The 20217-nt window shown below is 41.1% G+C and overlaps 1 protein-coding gene across 4 annotated transcripts in view; it reads left to right on the plus strand.

The window, feature by feature from the left end:
* Window positions 1-20217, plus strand: part of GATAD2B (GATA zinc finger domain containing 2B) — an 89594-nt gene that overhangs the window by 27732 nt on the left and 41645 nt on the right. The window contains exon 1 of one of the 4 annotated variants that reach the window (XM_047840066.1): window positions 13781-13946. The exons of 2 other annotated variants lie outside the window; for them this stretch is intronic. In XM_047840066.1, coding sequence (XP_047696022.1) covers window positions 13894-13946 — 53 coding nt within the window. In that variant the 5' untranslated portion in view covers window positions 13781-13893. Of the gene's footprint in view, window positions 1-13780; window positions 13947-20217 lie in introns of those variants that run through there. One more of the 4 variants, XM_047840065.1, reaches the window with a different exon arrangement.

Below are 20217 nucleotides of genomic sequence, written 5' to 3' on the forward strand. Positions count from 1 at the left end.
AATGAGTCAGCCTGGAGGTTTATCAGTTTCATTTATCTTTTCAAAGAAGCAGAATTTTATTGTTCAAATAGGTATGAACATTTGGGGCTTGCCTGAAAAGACCTTGACCCTGCAAAGATACAGGGAAGGTACAGATAGGAGAGAATGAAAATACTTAGCAATCAAATATTAAGAAATGAGATGTTCTCAGACCTGGTCACTGAGTACCAGTAGATGAGAATAATAAGTTAGGGATTCAAGACTTTCCTAGTTAGGTATCTTGTGGGCCCTTGTTAGAAAGTTGCTTTGTTTTTTGGAAGAAAAGAATTATAATTTTGTAGGTGTCAGGTCCTAATTTAATGTTCTAGATGATTTTCAGGTTTCTGTTTCCTAGGGGTAGGCAGAGGAAGGAATTCCCTAGTGCTGATGGGAAAATAAACCACCCTTATAGAAAAGAATTTGGGGTTTAGAAACATGTTGTGCCACATGAGAGATGAAATACTCGATGTAATTTACTTCCTGTATTTCTTTATGGTGATTAAGTCATTGAGACTAGAGTTTGACAGTAGTTTTTTGTGCCTGTTTGCAGTATGAGTCAGTAGAGGTTTTTGTGACCTCTGCAGCAATCTTGCTTCCTGTGAACCCAGGAGTGGACTTGTTAAGGAACACTACTCTGAGAAAACCAGTGCTTCCTAATTCAGATGCTGCCTCAGGACAGGGAGTCTTGTTCCCCTTTCCTCCTCTTCCTGTGTAAGACCCACTCTGTGCTCTGCTTGATAAGGTAGTGTCCTTAGCTTTTATTTGGCTGTAACTAAAATTTTAATAGATACATTGTCCCAGTTAGGGGTAGACTTCAGTATCAGTCAGTCAGTCCCTATTTTATAATCCCCAAGTAATTGAAGACTGACACCCCCCCCCCCCTTAAGCAGAAGTTATTCTGTTTCAGCAATGAGTACACGTCACCTGTTTCTAGAAACTAAAACCAATATATTATTTTGGATGTCATTCCCAATTTGTGTATTAGGCATTTGGGAAAGCAAAATGTTTTGGTTTTTTTTAACTAATTTTTTTTTTAATGTTTATTTTTGAGAGACAGAGAAAGAACAAGAGAAAGCAGGGGAGGGGAAGGGGGGGAGGGGGGGAGGGGAGGGTGCGGATTCTGAAGCAGGCTCCAGGCTCCGAGCTGTCTGCACAGAGCCAGAGACGGGGCTCCAACCCATGAGCAGCGAGATCATGACCTGAGCCGAAGTCAGCCCCCAACCGACTGAGCCACCTCAGGAGGCACCCCGCAAAATGGTTTTTGGTTTTGGGGTTTTTGTTTGTTTTTGTTTTTTTAGTACTGCTTGATTGTATTGTATACTATTTCTAAATAATCTGGAAATGAACTCCCATCTCCTAAGAATTAACTTCTTTTGACTAAGCTTTTCTGGATTTAACTTAAAAAGTGAATCTTATTGATCATATGAATGGGGTTTTGGCTCTTCTGTAATCTGATTTGTTGTTGTAATAGTAATTTTGAAATATCATGAGCTGATTTATCCAAATAGACTATACCCACTGAAAACAGAACTGTAGAGAGTTTGCAGGAGAGGACTGACAGGTAGATAAACTGTGGCTCATTTTTCTTGGCCACCAATAAATAGCTTGTCCATTTTATACAGAATTTTAAGGTTGGCTTTTTAAAAAATAAATTTTATTTTCAACCTTAACAGTGCTTCTGATTTTGATCCTCTTGTTCCGAGTCCAAGGTCATAGGTTAAAATTGGCGCGAAAAAGTTAGCAGGTTATTTATAAAATTTGTGAAGAGCAAAGATGGTGACTGTATGGCTTTTGCCAATTTGTTCCTATTATTGGTGAGGTGGTTTTTTTTTTTTTTATGCGTTTGATTGTACAAAGTTCATATTTCTTTTGTATGAGTACCTTCAAGCTTTTAGTTGTAATTAATTTGAAGTCTTATTTCCTGAATTCAGATAATCATTTCTTTCTGTATCATGGTTACCCTTTATGAACTGGCCTTCCCAGTCATTTATCAGATGTCTTTTGTACGTATCTAGGTTATATGGACTTACTGTGTACTTTATTTTTTTTTTAATGTTTTTTTCTTAATGTTTATATTTATTTTTGAGACAGAGAGAGACAGAGCATGAGCAGGGAAGGGGCAGAGAGAGAGGGAGACACAGAATCGGAAGCAGGCTCCAGGCTCTGAGCCATCAGCACAGAGCCCGATGCGGGGCTCGAACTCACAGACTGTAAGATCATGACCTGAGCCGAAGTCGGACGCTCAGCCGACTGAGCCACCCAGGCGCCCCCTTACTGTGTACTTTAAAAAGAAGTCCTGGATCAAATCTTCTTGTGAGTGGAAATCATACATGGCTTGTTGGGACGAATACTGGGTATTATATGTAAGTGATGAATCCCTAAATTCTACTTCTGAAATCATAATTACACTATTTAACCAACTTGGATGTAAATTTAAAAAAGAAAGAAAGAAAGAAATCATACATGCCTGTCAAAGAACATGTATATTTTACCTCAGTTGTATTTGGCTAATATTTTCTTTAACCTAGTGGCTTAGAGTAGAGATCAATGAGGCAAGCAGAGTGAATTGGGCTCTTGAGTTTTGGCCAAGAAATGCTCAAGCCATCGTGGTGTAATGGAATGAGTACGGGCTTTGGAGCCAGCATCTACTATTGTTAGCTGAGTGAATGACCTCATTCAAATTTCTTAATTTCACCAAGTTAATTTCCATATCTGTAAAATAGGAAAAGGACCCTATCTTCTTGCTTTGTTGTATGGATTAAATAAATATTTAGTGCATTAAATTTAATGCATTAAAATTCTCAGTGAATGTTAGATCTTTTCTTTTTCTTCAGAGCATTACAATTTGGATAACAGTTACCAAGAAGTATTTTAAAATTTACAATTTTCAGCTCACACAATAAGCAGCTTGGTTTGGGATGATTATGATTTGGCTGAAAAAAAGCAGGGGTGTTGGCTGCCACATAGTTCTTAATTTTCCAGGATCTGAAGAAAAATACCTGTTGATGTGTGAGCATCTCTGGTACCTCTAGACTACTAATCAATTTAGTAAACAGAGGAGATACTGTGGTGAACATAGTGTACTGCTTTAGCCTGTGTCAAGTTGGAGAATTAAACTGCGTGCTAATGGTAATCACTACCAACTGCTTAGTTGTATCTAAGCCTTTCATACTGTCTCAAAGACTGGTAAAAATTGACCAGTGTTTAAAATGCAGTTAAGGGGCGCCTGGGTGGCTCAGTTGGTTAAGCATCCGACTTCGGCTCAGGTCATGATCTCGCGGTCCATGAGTTCAAGCCCCGCATCAGGCTCTGTGCTGACAGCTCAGAGCCTGGAGCCTGTTTCAAATTCTGTGTCTCCCTCTCTCTCTGACCCTCCCCCATTCATGCTGTCTCTCCCTGTCTCAAAAATAAATAAACGTTTAAAAAAAATTTTTTTAAAATTAAAATAAATAAATAAATAAATAAATAAATAAATAAATAAAATGCAGTTAAGTGTATTCAGTGGACTTAAATGAGCATGATGTCTGAACGAAAGTTGAAAAAATACAGTCTCCCCTGCCACGATTAAACATAGAACCTAGTGAGCTTCAGTTTGAAATTCATAGTTTGTCTCTTGTGGAAATGTATTGAATAAGTGGAAAATGGACTATTTTCTTGGCCCCATTTATCACAGACACGATGATTTCTCTTATCTCCTAAAATAGTACAGTACCTAGATCTGGAGACCTCTGATGGGCTTCTGTTAAGTACGACTTACTGTGACTGAGATATTACAACATCATCCACTTGAAGCTTAGCTTGGCAAAGTGTAGGGTTTTCCTCTGTAGTTTGTAAATTATTGAATGCCTTTTGCTAGTGGCCAGTACTGCCTATTTCAGATTTACCTCAGTATTTGTTTTCTGAAAACAGAAATTAATATCAGATTGCTCAGGAAAACTTCTTTTACAGACTGAAATCTTTGGGTAGGGCATAGATTATTTTTCTCTGTATTCTCTAGACTCTAGAAGCTTTAGCAGTTGGAAAAATGAGGGTTTTGTGAGAGATCCTGAAGGAAGTCCGTACAATTATGATTTGAGTTTCAGAAGCCCAAATGAGGCAGGTATTTGGGGTGGTTTATTGATAGGAGAGGTCGATTGAAAAATAAGGACACCCCCTCCCCCTTGTTATTCCTTGTTCCTGTTTATAAAGAACTTATTTCCTTAAACAAAGATCCTAGCGTAAGGGTCCTCCAGCGGGTACATGTCTAAAACAATTACTACCGTTCCCCTTCTCTTTGGTTTGCTTGGGTTTCTTCCCCACCACTTTCTGACCTTTTATGAGTACGTTTGAGAGATGAAAACTCTTTATAAAGTGATTGGAGACAGTCTCTCTAAAACAGAAAAAGGAAAATTAGGAGAAAGTTTCAAACATGTCTAGAGTCTCGATCAGTCTATAGAAGGACATAGGTGGTGTGGTAAGTGGTTTATGGTGGGTGGGACGTTGGCTGGAGTCTGAGGAGGAAGAGTTCTAGGCTGGGACACAGGAAAATGAGTATTGCAGCCTCACTATGGCTAGGCCTAAACCATTACACATTGTTCAGTTGTGGTAAAATATACGTAACAAGGACCTAACCCATTTTTATGGAGTGTACACGTGCTGTCATGACTACTTTGCTCGGAAACCGTGCTGTGATTTGTGCTAGATGTGGGTTCAGCTGCCCCGAGTGGTGTGAGTGGTGTGAATCTGCGTATACCTACCTGTGGGACAGCTCCAGGAACAGATCTCCAAGGAACACGTCTCCTGTCTTACTGATGTCTGTTCTTTAGCACTAGCAGTCGGGTTTATTTGTAATTTGGAACATGTTTTGTCATTGATGCTGTGATTTCCTGTCCTGGATGTTGGCTTTGGAAGCTAAACAGTTAAAGCATCATGATTTCAGAGGAAACTAGCTCTCATGAATGAAGGCAAAGTTTGGCACTAGGCCAGAATAATGGGGGGCAGTTAGGGTGGGGAGACTAACTGACTTTTGTACCACAAATGACATTTAAAAAATTAAGAGATAATTCCATGTCCTGAGGTTATAAACCGGCTTCAACTGGTTTCCCCCCCCCCTTTCTGCCCCCGCTAGGCATCATGGGTAAAAGTAAGCATCCCCCTGTTTCTTTTGTTTAATGTAACAGTACGCCATGTGATTGGCAGGGCAGTGCCCGCTTGGAGACCGGGTTTATGCAGGTCTCTCAAGGGGGCTGGCACGTATGGGGTCGTCCCTGTGCTATAGAAAAAGCCTTTCTTACGATAGAAAAGAGAAAGGGAGCCTCTCTCCACCTCCTCCTCCCAAAGCCCCCCACAAAAACAAAAACCTAAACCCATCTTTTATTCCTTCTTTTCCTCCTTTTTCTGTCCTCCCTCCCCCCATCCCCTTCTTGTCTCCAGCTTTCCTGGCAGCTAGAGGAGGGAGCAGAAAAATGTATACCTGTAAGTACTTTTAACTGTCCTTGCTCCCCCCTCCCTTTTTTCTTTATCTAAAAGCAGAAACTCAGAATTGCTCTGAGTTCTTCACAGCCTTTTCCTGACTGTGTGTAGAAGGTGATATGCTGAGGTTTCTAATGGGATTGAAATAATAAATACTGTTGCTTTTTACAATTTGTTGTGGAGTAATTGTTTCTCATACAGAGCTCCTTTCGGTTTGGATCCTCAGTCGTTCTGCTTCATCCTTTTGCTGTAATGGTCTCTGGCTTCTAGTTTTCTTTGAGCTGAAGCTATAAGAAGGATATTATGCTAAGGTTTCCTTTTTCTTTCTTTTTGAAAAAAATTTCTTTTGTCTGTAGCAGTGATGGTTCTACTCCCCCTTACCCTCACTTACTCCCCCCCCCCCTTTTCCATGTCAGCTTCAACCCTGCTCTGTGAATGGAGTCAGCCAGCTGACTGAGTGCTGGCATCACGCCAGCGGCTGCAAAGCAGTGAGAATGTGCGCGCGCTCGCGTGTGTAAGTGTGTACAGAACACAAAGGGAGAGGCCTGCAGCCTAGGAAATCACAGGCTATTATATAAGGAAGTCTGCGTCATCTCTGCTTACTTGGGCCGATGGACAAGGAAAAGGGGACGGTTTAGAGCAAGAAAAATACCCGTTTGATACACACACACACACACACACACACACACACACACACATATACATTTTTTTCCTTGCAGTCTTTAAATAAAATTAGATTTTTTTGTTGTGGCAAAATGAGAGGGAGCTTGTCTGTCCGAGTGACAGTGACTGTGTTCCTAGTGGAGCTAGTAACTCTTCTGGGAGGTGAAGCAGTCTGTTCCGCATCTGTTTTCCTGCCTCCATTTAGAGATGTGCCTGCTCAATGAAGAAGGGTCCCCAAAAGAGAGATGCTGCCTGGATTTAACAGCTGTAATTTGTTAAGATACCTCCCCCCCCCCCCAAAAAAAATGTTTCTAATCATTCCAGATTGCCGAGGGTCCAGGAGTGGATGGCCATGGGGGTGCTCTTAGGAGACACAAAAAGCCATATAATAGAGCAAATAATATCGGCTAACTACTCCTTTGAGCAACCCCCCCATTTCCTCTTTTATTTCTTATTATTGTTCTATTTAGTGTATTATAAAAATGCAGTGTTCTCCCCTGCCATGTGCTGCGGAGTTAGAGTTACACAAAAGGAAAGTGAGGTAGCACATGGAAAGAAGGAAAAAAATCTAAGCTTCCAGACTTTGCAAGTGTTGCAGTTTAGAGATTCACTTGGAATGATTGTATGTTTCATTGGTTATTAGGAGCTCAACATTCAGTTAGAAATTATATTTCAATTTACCACCAATTTACTCTGGTGTCTTTTTTCTCAGTTTCTCTTTATGTGCTTCCTGGCTGTGATACATACATGAAGCGGCTCTTGTGTTAGGTGGAGTGTGAAATAAAGTGTATTAATGAATAAAAGAGGGACATGCTGTTACAGTTGTTTTATGTGAGTTTATTTTTATTTCTTATCTGACCATTCAGAATAATGGTGCTGATATGCAATAATCAAGTAGGGAGAGTTTGGAATGGGAGGAAGCTTTTGAAGTACTTTATCCTATAGTAAGGTTTGTCAGGTTGCAGTCTAGAGGAAGCTCCTTAATTCAGTCTTTTTGTTATAGCCTATGAATTTGTACTCTTGCCACATTTTTACATCCAACAATCTTTGAGTATATGTATATTTTTCCCTTTGGCATATGAATTTTGGTGCAAGTGTTAAGAGGTGCACTCTGATCTGTGTCTCCCTCTCTCTCTGCTCCTCCCCTACACTCTGTCTCAAAAAATAATAATAATAATAATAATACATTAAACAAAAATTAAAAAACAAAAAAAGGGGGGTGTCTGGGTGGCCCGGTCGATTAAGTGTCTGACTTCGGCTCAGGTCATGATCTCACAGCTTATGAGTTCGAGCCCCACGTTGGGCTCTGTGCTGACAGCTCAGAGCCTGGAGCCTGCTTCAGATTCTGTGTCTCCCTCTCTTTCTGGCCCTACCCTGCTCACACTCTGTCTCTCTCTTTCTCAAAATCAAAATAATAAACATTCAAAAACACAAACAAAAAGACATGCATATGAGGTTATACTTTTTTGTGTCTTATCTTTTAATGTTTATTTTTTGAGAGAGAGAACACAAACAGGGGAAGGGCAGTGAGCAAGACAGAGACAGATGATCCAAAGCAGTCTCCACACTGAGAGCAGAAAGCCCGATGTGGGGCTCAACCGGGAGATCATTGACCTGAGTCGAAGTCGGATGGGGATGCTTAGCAGACTGAGCCACCCAGGCGCCCTGAGGTTATACTTTCTTTAAGGGTTGCTGGGTGGGATTTACCAGAGTAGCTGGCCTGAGCTTATTTCCTAGGCTGCCCCCAGTTATATTCCCCCCAGATAGCTGGGGCCACTCTTCTTTTCCTTTATAAATGAGTTAAGGGAGATTGTTTCCCAGTCGGTTGAATCCTGGGAGACAAAACAGTATCAGACCAGCCTAGCTCAAACCTCGAGACCAAAGATTCAGAGTTGTGAGATTCCCTGGTTCTTAGAAATAATAATTACCGGGGCGCCTGGGTGGCGCAGTCGGTTAAGCGTCCGACTTCAGCCAGGTCACGATCTTGCGGTCCGGGAGTTCGAGCCCTGCGTCGGGCTCTGGGCTGATGGCTCAGAGCCTGGAGCCTGTTTCCGATTCTGTGTCTCCCTCTCTCTCTGCCCCTCCCCCGTTCATGCTCTGTCTCTCTCTGTCCCAAAAATAAATAAACGTTGAAAAAAAAATTAAAAAAAAAAAAAAAAGAAATAATAATTACCTTTTTAAGTTGATGCTATTTTTAAATTCTATTTGGTAATGTTTTTTTCCATGGGGAATAACCATTTTACATGTGTGTATGTGTGGTGTTATGCTTACCTCTTACATTGGTTTATATTAAATATAAAGAGAACTGAAGATGTAAAGTTTATTTCACCCCTTACCATCATCTCTAATTTAAGATTCTGTCTGTATTGTGATGCTTGCTTATTGGACCGATAAGTTTTAAAAAAGATCTTTTGCAGCCTTTTATTTCTAACTTTTTTCCTGGTGCCTGGAAGCAGATTAGTAGGGATAATCTTACGATTAGGTAGTTATAATCAGTGAGGCATAAGTTAATACATTCTATTAATGGAAAGACTTTGTGTTTCTTCTCATAGGCCCTAGTTATTGTTTAGGAGTGGATGAAGAGTCGTTTTGAAGGATGCGTGGAATCTGTCCTTTGACCATCTCTGTCTCTATCACTTGTTTTAAGTGATGTCTGGCAGAGTTTTCTTTATATGTCAGAACTCTTGTACTGATTTATTATATGTGCTAGCATAACTATTATTATTTTTTTCTGACTTATTATAAGAGGGTGGGGGGGAGGATTGCTTACCTCCTATTCATTAGGCTTTTAGGCAACACACCCTAACTTGTCATATTTAAGCATAGAGGCCTTTATGATCCTTGGTGTACAATAACTGAACACTGTCACCTAAAGCTGGATCACCTAAGTTCTTGCATTCAGTGAAGTTAATGTGGTAGTTAATGTGGTAAACTCAGTGAAACAGAAGAAACGCTATAAGAGCAAGTAAATAGCAACCGGCTTTGCGTTCTTATTCAGAATAACTGTCTCACCAGTTTGGATCAAAAAACCAAAAATGCCAATATAGATAGATACTACATAATATGATGATTAAGAATATGGACCTTGGCTCAGTCAGTTGAGCATCCGACTTCAGCTCAGGTCATGGTCTTGCATAGTGGGTTTGAACCCTGCATCGGGCTCTGTGCTAACAAAGAGCTCAGAGCCTGGAGCCTGCTTCAGATACTGTGTCTCCCTCTCTCCCCCTCCCCTGCCCATGCTCGCTCGCGCTCTCTCTCTCTCTCTCTCTCTCTCTCTGTCTCTCTCTCTGTCTCTCAAAAATAAATCAATGTTAAAAAGGAAAAAAAAAATGGCCATTGAAGTAAGAGAGACCTTTGTGTTTGAATTAGGCTTAACTATTTACAGACTGTGAGACCTTGGAAAGTTATGTAGTTTATCTGTTTTCTGTAAAAGGATAATTATTAAAATTTAAAACTCTCCTATAAAGGGCTTAAATGAGATAAGGTATTATAAAGCACTTTAGAGCTTAGCCAATAAGAACTCAGTGAATGTTAACAACTGTTACTGATATTCTGTCTGTTGGGTTTACTGCTGTTTTCAGTGCTCTTACTAGTTTCTTTTAGCCAGTCTGTGGCTACCTCTATTTTTTATTTTCGTGATGTATTTTGATTAAGAGTGGGTTTATCGACCTACACGTTGGAAGAGTTTAGATCAGAAGTCAGCAAACTACTGATTGTTTTTGTAAATAAAATTTTATTGGAACACAGCCACACATATTTCCTTACAACAATGGAATTGAATAGATGGCCCACAAAGTCTGTAAAATATTTACTATCTGGGGTGCCTGAGGGGCTCAGTGGGTTAAGTGTCCAACTTCGACTCAGGTCCTGATCTCTTGGTTCATGAGTTTGAGCCCCACGTCAAGCTCCGTGCTGACAACTCAGAGCCTGGAGTCTGTTTTGTATTCTGTGTCTCCCTCCCTCTCTCTCTCTGCCCCTCCTCTCTGCACGCTCTCTCTCTGTCTCTCTCTCTCTCAAAAATAAATAAACATTAAAAAATTTTTTTTAAAGTGGAGCCTGAGTGGCTCAGTTGATTAAGCATCCGACTTCGGCTCAGGTCATGATCTCGTGGGTTGAGTACGAGCCCCAGGTGGGAATCTGTGCTGACAGCTTGGAGCATGGAGCCTGCTTCCAATTGTGTGTCTCCCTCTTTCTCTCCACCCCTCCCCCACTCATGCTCTTTATCTGGCTCTCATAAGTAAACATTAAAAAAATTTTTAATAAATAAATTAAATTAAATATTTATTATCTGGCCCTTGACAGAAGCAAGCTTGCAGACCCGTGGTCTAGGTCTAGATCACTTTTCCTAGAAAAGTGAGCCAGGAAGGAAGTTCTAGAAATCCAAAGGGAGGTAATTAAAATTGACTAAACTTAAATGAACTAGAAGGAGTGGGTTTTTGGTATGGGATTTTGTAGCCTGGCGGATAGCAGAAGGAAGATACGTTGACATAGCTGATATGAATTAAGGTGAAGGAAAGTAACGTTTGGAGTTGGTTAGATAATAGTATTGGGGCATTTCATATGGTGGTAGTAAAGAGCAGTACAGACAAGAAGGCTTTGCCACCAAGTAGTTTGCATTGAACCTGGGAGATAGGGGCGCCGGGCTGGCTCAGTTGGTGGAGCATGCAACTCTTGACCTTGGAGTTGTGAGTTTGAGCCCCACGTTGGGCATAGAGCTTACATTTTCAAAAATCTGGAAAATACATGAATTGGTAGGTTTCTTTATTAAACATGTGTATTAGTTGTCAGAGTGTGGTCTGTGGATTCCTTGGGATTCCTGAGAGCGTTTCGGAGAGTCTTGAGATCAAAACTGTTTTCTAGTAATACAAAGGCTTTTTTTGTTTGTTTGTTTGATTTTGCCTTTTTCACTGTGTTGACATTTGCACTGATGATCCAGAAGCAGTGGTCAGTAAAACTGCTGGTACCTTTGCATGAATCGGAGCAGTGGCATGAAACTATACTAATATTCATTGTATTCTTCACTGCTGTACAGTTTAAACTTGCAGTTTGAAAAGAAAGATGCAGTTTCACTTGAAGAGTATTTTGATGGAGTGGAAATAAGCTTTACTTTATCTTGACCTTTCAGAACATGGCTTTTGAATATTTTGTGTGATAAAGTGGGAAATGCTCATGAAGCCCTTCTGCTGTGTACTGAACTACAGTGGTCTCAAGGAAAAGGACAGTCGAGTCGCAGGCTAACTAGCTGCTTTCTTCGTAGAACCGTTCCTACTCGATGAAAGAATAATCAACACACTGTGGTCTGTAGACTTGGGTATTTGACAGACATTCTTGAAAACTTACAAGAACAACTTGATTATGTTTGTGCCCGGTGATAAAAGCAGAATAAAAATTAAACCAGAGTTTGACAGCTCAGAACTTACTTTTATGATGAGATCAGTGGTGACATTACCCAGTATGATTCGTTTTTATATTGTATAATGAAATATGTCAGCACTTGAAATGTACATGACTTAGTGGGCCAGAATTTTTCCAAATGACAAATGCATGATGTAACAAAATCACGTGTGGGTAAAAGATCTATTCAAAGTGTGAGATAAGATGGACCAATGGATTTTAATGTTACAGTGTGAAAAGTTCATTGATAAGGTTTCAGATTTCAAATTGCAACTAACCCTTGGAAACAGTTTTGTTAATTGAGGTAAAAGTCACATAACATAGAATTAACCATTTTAACTTGTATGATTCAGTGGCATTTAACACAGTTGCAGTGTTGGGCAACTACCACCTAAATCAAATCCCACAACAGTTTCATCACCCCAAAAGGAAACCTGTACCCACTAAGCCATCACTACCCATTTCTCCTTCCCTCAGCATCTGGCAACCACTAATGTGCTTCCTGTCTTTTTTTTTTTAATTTTTTTTCAATGTTTTTATTTATTTTTTGGGACAGAGAGAGACAGAGCATGAACGGGGGAGGGGCAGAGAGAGAGGGAGACACAGAATCGGAAACAGGCTCCAGGCTCCGAGCCATCAGCCCAGAGCCTGATGCGGGGCTCAAACTCACGGACGGCGAGATCGTGACCTGGCTGAAGTCGGACGCTTAACCGACTGCGCCACCCAGGCGCCCCACTGTGCTTCCTATCTTGATGGAGTATCTGTTCCGGATATTTTACACCTATGGAATCCTAGGACACATGTGACCTTTCGTGTCTGGTTCCTTTCACGTAGCATGTTCTTGAGGTTCATTCATGTTGTAGTGTTTATCAGTACTTTATTCCTTTTCACATCTGAGTAACATTCCACTTCAGGAATATACCGCATTTGGCTTGTCCGTGCATCAGTTGATGGACATTACAGTTTTTTCCACCTTTTTGGCTACTGTAAATATTACTGCTATACACATTTTTCTATACGTTTTTGACCGAATCCCTGTTTTCAGTTCTTTTGGATATTTACCTATATAAATGGAGTTGCTGAGTCATGTGATAATTCTAACTTTTTGAAGAACCACCAAGCCATTTTCCAAAGCAACTGTACCATTTTATGTTCCTACCAGCAATGTACAGTTCTAGGATTCCAATTTCTCCACATCCTCAACACTTACTATTTCCTGCCCTTTTTATTACAGCCATCTTAATGGGTGTGAGTTGGTACCTCATTGTGGTCTTAATTTGCATTTCTCTAATGACTAATGATCTTTGCATGTGCTTATTAGCCATTAATATATCTTCTTGTTCAAGTCCTTTGTCTGCATCTATCGAGCTTTGAGTATATCAAAGACGAAGGAATCCACAGTTCTGATCATTTGAAAAGATTGCTAGAATACCCTTCTCTGGTATCAGTATGAACTCGTAAGTTTTAATTTATACACCTGTTTATGTACACGTGTGCACATACAGAGATAGAAACAGATGTGTGTGTGCTTGTGCGTGTACACGGATTTCCTTTTTCTGAGAGGACTTGGAAGCAGTTACGCCACCATAGCAATGAGCACACGTGACACCAGGTCTTGTTTTCTAAATGCTATTGTCTGGGGGAAGAAACTCGAGTTCCTTGGAGAAGTGACTTAGGGCAAAGGAAAAACGTCCTTTGGACCTGAAACATGACGTGGCTACCAGAAGAGAATGAAATGCTAAAACAAACAAACAAACAAACAAAATGGTGTACCAACTTGAAGGAGCTTTCAACACCGGATCTGGGACAATTTGAAGAACAAAATAAGTAATGATAGTAACAGATTATAATCCATGGGATAAAATAAATATCCCTAAGCCCATGGTGCTGCAAATAAATATTTGAATAAATAAATACGAGACAGCCATGTATTATAGTAAAATTCAAATTAATAAACATAGAAGGAATGATGGAAACATTAGGCAGATACTAATAACTGTTACAGGCAAGAATTGTCTGTGAATGCTAAAGTTAGTCGGTGGAAGTTGGATGCAAAATGAGATTTTGCGTAGCCTCAGAGTATCTCTTCAGAGTAACGTTCAGTGGAGAAACCTGTCAGACCCACCTCCATCAAGTGATTACAGTTAACATCGTCATAATGCAACATGGTGACATCATGTGCTTGCTGAGAGGATACACTGAGAAGGGTACAGTATTGCTTTTGTGCTATTTTTGTCAAAAATACGTAACTTCAATCTAATGAGAAAACATCACATTAACCCAAATTTGGGGGCATTTTACAAAAGGGCTGGCTGCAAAAGTGTGAATGTGAAGAAAGAATAAAAACTGTCACAGTTAGGAGGAGAGATGTTGGAGATCCACAAGAGCAGTGTCGGGCTGCAGACTGAATGTGGAAGCAGGTATGGGAACCCAGCTGTCTGGGGTTAATGAAGCCAGACATTAATGAGATTTGCAAAAAAATGTGAAATAGTGCCACTCTTCTCACTGTACTGTTCTCTTTTTTGAGAAAATAGTTGTTGTTTTTTCTTATAAAGGATATGTCACTCATGTTAACTTGGAATGTGGGCTTTTTTTTTTTAATGAACTAACATTTTTAAAATTCTGTTTTAATTTCTAATATAGTGACTGTTGATAGCTCTAGCCACAAGCAAAATCTCTTTGGAGCCACTGATTTTTTTTTTTTTTTTTTTTTTACATTTATTTATTTTTGAGAGACAGAGACAGAGCACAAGTGGGGGAGGGGCAGAGAGAGAGGGGGAGACACAGAATCCGAAGCAGGCTCCAGGCTCCGAGCTGTCAGCACAGAGCCCGATGCGGGACTTGAACCCATGAACTGCAAGATCATGACCTGAGCTCAACTGGCTGAGCCACCCAGGCGCCCCTGGAGCCACTGATTTTTAAAAGTGTCTTCTTAAAGGGATCCTGAGACCAAAAAGTTTTGTGAGCCAGGAGAGTGTGCATGATAACTGCAACAAAGACCCCCCCAAATAGGATGGCCCAGACAAGATACAAAGTATCTCTTTCGTGTACTTGCCTGATGTCCACGGTTCTTGTTGCTGTATTGCTTCATGTGGTAAGCTCAGGAATCGAGTTTCTCTGACATGAACTTTTCTGCTGATGCCCAGGACAGTGGTTCACATGCTTTAGCGTACATAGTCACCAGGAGGGCTTGTTAAAACACTACTGCTAGTCCCCATCCCCAGCAGTTCTTTTTCTTTTTTTCTTTTCAATGTTTTTTTGGGGGGAGGCAGGGGGAGAGTGAGCACGCGTGCGCCCGCGAGTGAGCGGGGAAGGGGCAGAGAGAAAGAGGGAGAGAGAATCCTAAGCAGGCTCTGCCCTGACAATGCAGAGCCTTATGTGGGGCTCGATCCCACAAACTGTGAGAACATGACCTGAGCCAAAATCGAGTTATACGCTTAACCAACTGAGCCACCCAGGCCTCCCTTTTGGGGGATTTTTAACTTACCTGACAGTAGGTGATGTAGCAGTGAATAATGTAGACCAGTCTTTCACTCCACAGACTTTAAAATTCAGTGGAGGGAGAAAACCGACAATAAGCAAATGCAAAAACAAAATAAAAACAGAAAGCAGAAACAAAACAAAACAAAACCACGTAGTAGAGTGCGCCTGGCTGGCTTAGTTGGAGGAGCATGTGATTCTTGATTTCAGGGTTGTGAGTTTGAGCTCCGTGTTGAGTAGAGATTACTTAAAAATAAAATATTTTAAAAAAAACGAGTTTGGGTGTCGTTTGTAGTTTTAAATAGTCGGATCCATGCTGTTCTACCTAAGAAGAGCTAAGACAGTTTCTAATTCAATGTCATATATGTATGTAATTCTTGCTGCTTTAATTTGGAGAAGTGAGTCTTGCCTCAGCAGGAAGTTGATAAAAGGGAATTGTACTTTTCTTTGAACCCCAGCTCCTTTCTTTAAGCTTGATGCTTTTGCAGCAGCTTCAGGAATATTTGCAGTAATCTGCCAGCATCTCTGTAGTTGTGTCAGATTGTTTTCTCTGATTGGCCAGATTTATTTCCAGTTTGCCAGATATCGTTAGTATAATAAGCACTTTAGAGTCAGATATGTTGTGTTTCTATCCTATTGGGAGAGTAGGGTGGTCTCTTTTGATTCTGTGTTATCTAAATCTCCTCTTAATGGAAAATTGTTAATAGAGATCCACATCGATGCGCTTGGTCACACCTTTACTATTCCACCAGTTCCTGGATCCTAGAGATTGCTACCACTGGAACTGTGTGGAAGCAGTCTCTGAAGTGCTCCAATGAGGGGTGCCCAGGTAGCTCAGTTGGTTGAGCATCCGACTCTTGATTTCAGCTCAGGTAATGATCCCGAGGTCATGGGATCAAGCCCCATGTCGGGCTCTGCACTGAGCATCGAGCCTGCTTGAGATTCTCTCTCTCCCTCTGCCCCTCTCTTCCCCTCCTGTGCACAGATCTCACTCTCTCAATAAACAAAGAAACAAAATGATCCAATGAAATGGTACATTTGGAGATAATTTCACTCTTTGTAGCATCTAAGATGAAACCTGTTGTGTAGCCATTTTGTTATCCCTTAGGGGCTCTTACCCCCATCTGAGGAATCGGTTTCAGAGTTTGGTTTATATGTGTGTAAATTCCTTTTGGGAGCTGAAATAGGTTACGTTCTGGGAAAGTGCAGAGTTAATTGCCGGGAGTGATTGGCAGTAGGAGGCATTAGGTAGCTGGGAAGGAACTCAGCTTTCTAGTTTGCATCTGGGTGGCTTGGGTAGCTTGAATATGTGCAGGACAGGACCATTGCTTGGCAGGGCCTGCAAGTGCAGTGTGCTTCCGGTTTGGTGGCAGATAAATGGCTGTTCGTTCTGCTGCACGGCTGCAGGGAGAAGGCACAAGCCCCCGGTCTCTGAGGCACTGGTGAGATAGATAGAATTTGCACGTATGAGTGTGTCTGTCCCTTTGAAGTACGCGGATTGTCGTTGGGAGACTTGAGTAGGCCTGCTCTTTGTGGGATAACTAGGTAGCTGGGCTGCTGCTACAGCATTCTCCCTTCTCCGCTATGACTAATTTAGTAGATAGAGCTGTAAATATTCTTGAAGGATATCTGGAGAAAATTTTGTGAGGCCAGAATCTTGGGAGATTTTCCAGTGGCGTGTAGGTCACTGTTTCCCTGTCACCACCACCACCTCCCAGCTCTTGTTTGCTCAAAATGTAGAAATGTGGTTACTCTCACCATGAATTCAAATGCCTCTGGCTTTTATTAGTCTGTTTATGAATGTGTGGGTGTAGTAAACACATGCTTCATGTGTGTGGTGCTGTTTGCATGTACGTACCTATGCAAGATAATAATTGAATAAAAGTCTTCAGTGATGGAACGGAACATTACAGGCGACCGCCATCGGTGAAATGAAGCGGGCACCCCTTGCCGTCCCTGGTGTGGTAGAAGGGGCATGTCCTGGGCACTGGAATTAGATCTAGGTTTTAACCGTGACTCTCCTGTCGTGTGTGACCTTGGGCATGTTTATTTAGTCTTTCTGAGTCTCCGTTACCTCATTCATAGGATGTGTGGGGGAAATACAGACTGTACTGAGAATTAAGTGAAAAACTGTTGCTGTGGTTCTTAATCCACAGTTTTGGTATTAGCCATCACTCAACTGTTGTTCTCCTATTTTGCCTTCTTCTTTGCCCCCAAACACACCTTGCTACTTTTCTTCCTACTGAAATACACTTTCCCCCAACTGTTTTCAGATTTGTGTGATGAATGGTTTATCTGGGAAGAGGCTCTCCCGAACATGTGTGTACAAAATATACTTAGGAGATCTTCTGAGCAGGGTGAAAAATCTCAACCATTCAAAACTCTTCTTTCCTTCCACCCATTGTGGGTGGGGTTTTATCCACCCTGGGATGAAACATGAAAAATACTTGTTTTGTTTCTCCCTTTCAAGTGTTATCCCAGTAGTATTCCTCCAGAAACGCTATATTTGTTCTATTTTGCACAAAGAAAAATGGAGTTTTCTAGATGAGTTCTGGAGGAGATTGGAAAAATGTGGCTTGCTTAGCAATTTACAACCTAAATTGCTTATTTGCCTGTTTCTTTTGTGAAAGTTTAGGCCAATCATTCTTAAACTGTAAAGTGCCTAATAATCAGCAAGAAAAACAAAATGCAGATCCTTTGCTTAGGAAATTCCAGTTTCTTACTTTGAAATGGGCCTGTGAAGAGGCATTTTATTTTTTAGTTTTTAATCTCTCTTTTAAGTTTTTATTTATTTTGAGAGAGCAAGAGAGTCACAAGCCTGGGAAGGGCAGAGAGAAAGAGAAAGAATCCCTAGCAGGTTCCACGCCATTAGCACAGAACCCAGTGCCGGGGCTCGATCTTATGAACTGTGAGATCATGACCTGAGCCGAAATCCAGAGTCAGATGCCTGACCAACTGAGTCACCCAGGTGCCCTGCGATGATGCATTTTAAATAAATACCTGTAGTAATTCTGGTACAGGTAATCTAAAACAACACTTAGAGAAACATCGATTTAAAGTAAAAGAAAAATGACAAAACTAAATGTCTCAGGTGCCATCCACGGATCACACCTTGGTCTGCGTTGTCTTCTATAGAGATACTTCTCCAAACCTTCTCTAGGGGAGGACCAGCTTTTTGTTTTGTTTTATAATACAGCATGGGCCAATACGGTGAAATGAATTACTAGAAAAGGAAGATTAAAAAAGATACACAGAAATACAAACCCAATATTTTTTATTGTTAGATTCAGCAGGCAAAAAAATTACTCTGTGAGGTTAAAAGAAAAGTTTCTACATGCTTACTCTCAGCTTATGCTTATCTTGTTGCAAAGTGATAACTAACAGTTCACTGGCCAGCATCAGCCCATGGGCTACACTTCGGATAGTGTTGTTCTTCAGAGATGAAAAGGATTTTGTGTTGCAACTGCCAAGCTGGAAACAGCTGGTCTCTTCTGCAGTTCCCAGGAAGGCTGATTTTTTCATCTATAAAATTGAGACAGTTTTACTACTTTGCCTATCTTATAGGAATGTTAGGAGGGCCGTATAAAATATAATGTGTGTAAAAGTACACTGCAGACTTAAAAAACTAATGTAAGTTATATTAATCATCACAAACATTTATTGAACATATTATTTAGCAGGGAGTTTGTCAGCAACGAGGGATGTAGGGAGATATGGCAAAGGGCTTACTATTCATTTTATGTATTTGCCACATGAGGTTGGCAATATGCTGATTAAATTCCAGATTCATAAAATTTCCTAGACTTGAGCAGTCTTGCTCTGAACTCCAGGAGCATTCTATTTTTAAAATACGCAACTTTGTGATATTATTTTTTTGTAATAGTTCTGAAATAAGAATTTTGAGGGGCACCGTGGTGGCTTAGTCAGTTAAGCGTCTGACTCTTGGTTTTGGCTCAGGTCATCTCATGGTCTGTGGGATACAGCCCCGCATTGGGCTCTGCACTGACAGCAACAAGCCCACTTGGAATTCTCTCTTCCTCCCTCTCCACTCCTGTCCCACTCACGCACACACGCTCTCTCAAACTTTTTTTAAAAAATAATTTTTGAAGGCGTATTCATGCTTGTCTAATGGACTGGAAGCATTTTAGAGGCAGGCACCCTTTTCAGTTGAAGTTTCTGGTGCTCCTTGTGTACGGGTCCTTTGCTGTTAATCAAGGAGATTTCCCTTCTCCCAGCTGGCTCCCAGTTTCAGGCTTGCTATCCAGTCCCACACCCTTTCTCTCCTTTGCCCAGCTCCTCCTCTCAGAGCATTTGCGGAAGATGGGGATCCTTGATGTCAGGAATTCATTCACCCGAAAAATTTTTGAGTGCCTGTTATGTACAGGTTAGGTGAAAGAGATAAGAAAATAATACATATGGTGCACCTGGGTGGCTCAGTTGGTTAAGGGTCTGACTTTGCAGGTCATGATCTCGTGGTTCGTGAGTTCAAGCCCCACGTCGTGCTCTGCGCTGACGGCTCGGAACTTGGAGCCTGCTTCGGATTCTTTGTCTCCCTCTCTCTCTGCCCCTCCCTTGCTCACTCTGTCTCAAAAATAAACATTAAAAAAAAAACACAAACGTATGATTCCTGACCTCTGGGATCTCACAATTTTTAAGGGAAATGCACACGTAGTTCAGTAACAAGATCAGTACTGACATGTTCAAAATGTTTTGAGAACACCGAGGGAGGGGATGAGGAAACTTTCATAGATGAGGTGACCATCTAATTTACCATCTAAATTGAGACTCTATCAAAGGGAAAAGGGGGGCTTTTTATCATCGTGAAGGGACAAGAGGTATAAACTGGGACTGTTCCATGCAAACTAGTACACACTGTCACCTATTCGTAAAAGATACGTCTTTGTGGGCGCCTGGGTGGCTCAGTCGGTTAAGCGGCCCACTCTTGGTTTCAGTCATGATCTTGTGGTTCATGGGATGGAGCTCCACGTCGGGCTGTGCACTGATGGCATGGGGCCTGCTTAAGATTCCCTCTCTCTCCCCCCTCCCTCTCTGTCCCTCCTCTGCTTCTGTGCTCTTGCTGTCTGTCTGTCTGTCTCTGTCTCTCTCTCAAAATAAATATACTTGAAAAAACTGTCTTTGTATAGTGTTAAAGAGTTGGAAGATTTACTAAGTAAAGAAAATGTCACAGTTATGAGAGAATATATAGGTGTG

This window comes from Prionailurus viverrinus, chromosome F1 (assembly GCF_022837055.1).
Source record: "Prionailurus viverrinus isolate Anna chromosome F1, UM_Priviv_1.0, whole genome shotgun sequence".
In the NCBI taxonomy this organism is placed as follows: Eukaryota; Metazoa; Chordata; class Mammalia; order Carnivora; family Felidae; genus Prionailurus; species Prionailurus viverrinus.